Source organism: Leptonychotes weddellii, unplaced genomic scaffold (genome assembly GCF_054177405.1).
Source record: "Leptonychotes weddellii isolate Sample4059 unplaced genomic scaffold, ASM5417740v2 HiC_scaffold_30449, whole genome shotgun sequence".
NCBI lineage: Eukaryota > Metazoa > Chordata > Mammalia > Carnivora > Phocidae > Leptonychotes > Leptonychotes weddellii.
In genome coordinates, this window is record NW_027900809.1 from 1 (window position 1) to 1512 (window position 1512).

General features: G+C 54.6%; 1 protein-coding gene across 1 annotated transcript; it reads right to left on the reverse strand.

Moving 5' to 3' along the window:
* Positions 1–23: 23 nt before the first annotated feature.
* Positions 24–1507, reverse strand: LOC102744317 (histone H1.4; the record flags this gene model as incomplete). The annotated part of the gene is made up of 1 exon (XM_081810620.1): positions 24–1507. A coding segment is annotated over one exon (390 nt), but the record flags the coding sequence as incomplete, so codon positions are not given.
* Between the last annotated feature and the right edge of the window lie 5 nt (positions 1508–1512).

The window sequence follows — 1512 nt, forward strand, 5'->3', positions numbered from 1 at the left end:
CGAAGATGTCGTTGACGAACGAGTTCATGATGCCCATGGCCTTGGACGAGATGCCCGTGTCGGGGTGCACCTGCTTCAGCACCTTGTACACGTACACCGAGTAGCTCTCCTTGCGGCTGCGCTTGCGCTTCTTGCCGTCCTTCTTCTGCGCCTTGGTCACCGCCTTCTTGGAGCCCTTCTTCGGGGCCGGAGCCGACTTCGTGGGCTCAGGCATCCTAGCGTTAAGTTAGAACACTATAACTAAGACCTGGGAAAATAATCGGGAGCGCCAAAGCCCCGTTTATTTATAGATGCGGTATTCAAATGAGGTTAGCAAGATTTCGTTCCTGATTGGATTAATTTTAGTGTGTCGTCACAAATGCAAATGTAAAAGATACATGCAGACCTGGCTTTTCATTGGCTGCTTCGTTACTGTGCTTCGACCCAATCAGAAGGCCTAGAGTAGTCTGCCCAAACCTAGTATAAATAAGCCTCTAAAGGAATTGCGCTGGATATTTCCCCGAGAACCAATGAAACTTTTGTGAGGTTAGCTTTCGGGTTTTTTGGTGTAGACAGCTCCCTGCTGGCTAGTACGGCTTCCCGTGTTGACTCTGAGCCCTGCACCACGGGACACCTGGTGGTCCTGCTGAGGTCCTAGAAGGTAGAGTTCTCGGGCTGATAATGAAATCATTGACATAAACATTCGCCTCACAAGCAGGAGCTCTGCAATGTGCTGGGCTGCTCGACATCTTTACCTCCTGAAAAAAAAAGTGCCTGCGAGAATTGTGCTCCCTAATTTGTTTACCCTCCTCGCACTGGGCGAACTCACTTCCATGAAGCGGAGAGATAGGTGGGAAATAGCATTGGGCGCACTGGTGTTCGTATAGCGACATCAGCCATGTTCCCTGGACCTGAAAACACCTACACTGTAAAGTTCCTTGAGGATCGAGGGTAAGCAACTGGCTTTGCCGCGAGAACCACCTCCGGGGCTGGAGGTACCGCCCCTCCGCGGTGCGCCCTCCCTCCCGCCACGCCCCCTACGAACACAGTGTGCAACAGCTCTTTTCCTGAGGTCTGGGGTGGCTCTGAAAAGAGCCTTTGGGTTGTGTTAAGCTTCTAAGCAGTTGGCCAAAGAAACTTATTTCTTCTTAGCTGCCGCCTTCTTTGGCTTGGCTGCCTTGGGCTTAGCGGTCTTTGGCTTGGCCGCCTTAGGTTTCACCGCTTTGGCCTTCGCAGGGCTCTTGGGCGCCTTCTTGGGCTTGGCTGCTTTCGCTTTTTTCGGGCTCTTAGCCTTTTTGGCTCCTGCAGCCGCGGCAGGCTTCTTCGCCTTCTTTGGGGTCTTCTTGGCGCTCTTCTTGGGGGTGCTCGCCCCCGCGGCCTTCTTGGGTTTCTTGGCCGCCCCGGAGGCCCTCTTGGGCTTGGCCGCGCCCGCCTTCTTGGCTTTGGGCTTGGCTTCCCCGGAGGCCGCCTTCTTGTTGAGCTTGAAGGAGCCCGAGGCGCCGGTGCCCTTGGTCTGCACCAGGGTGCCCTTGC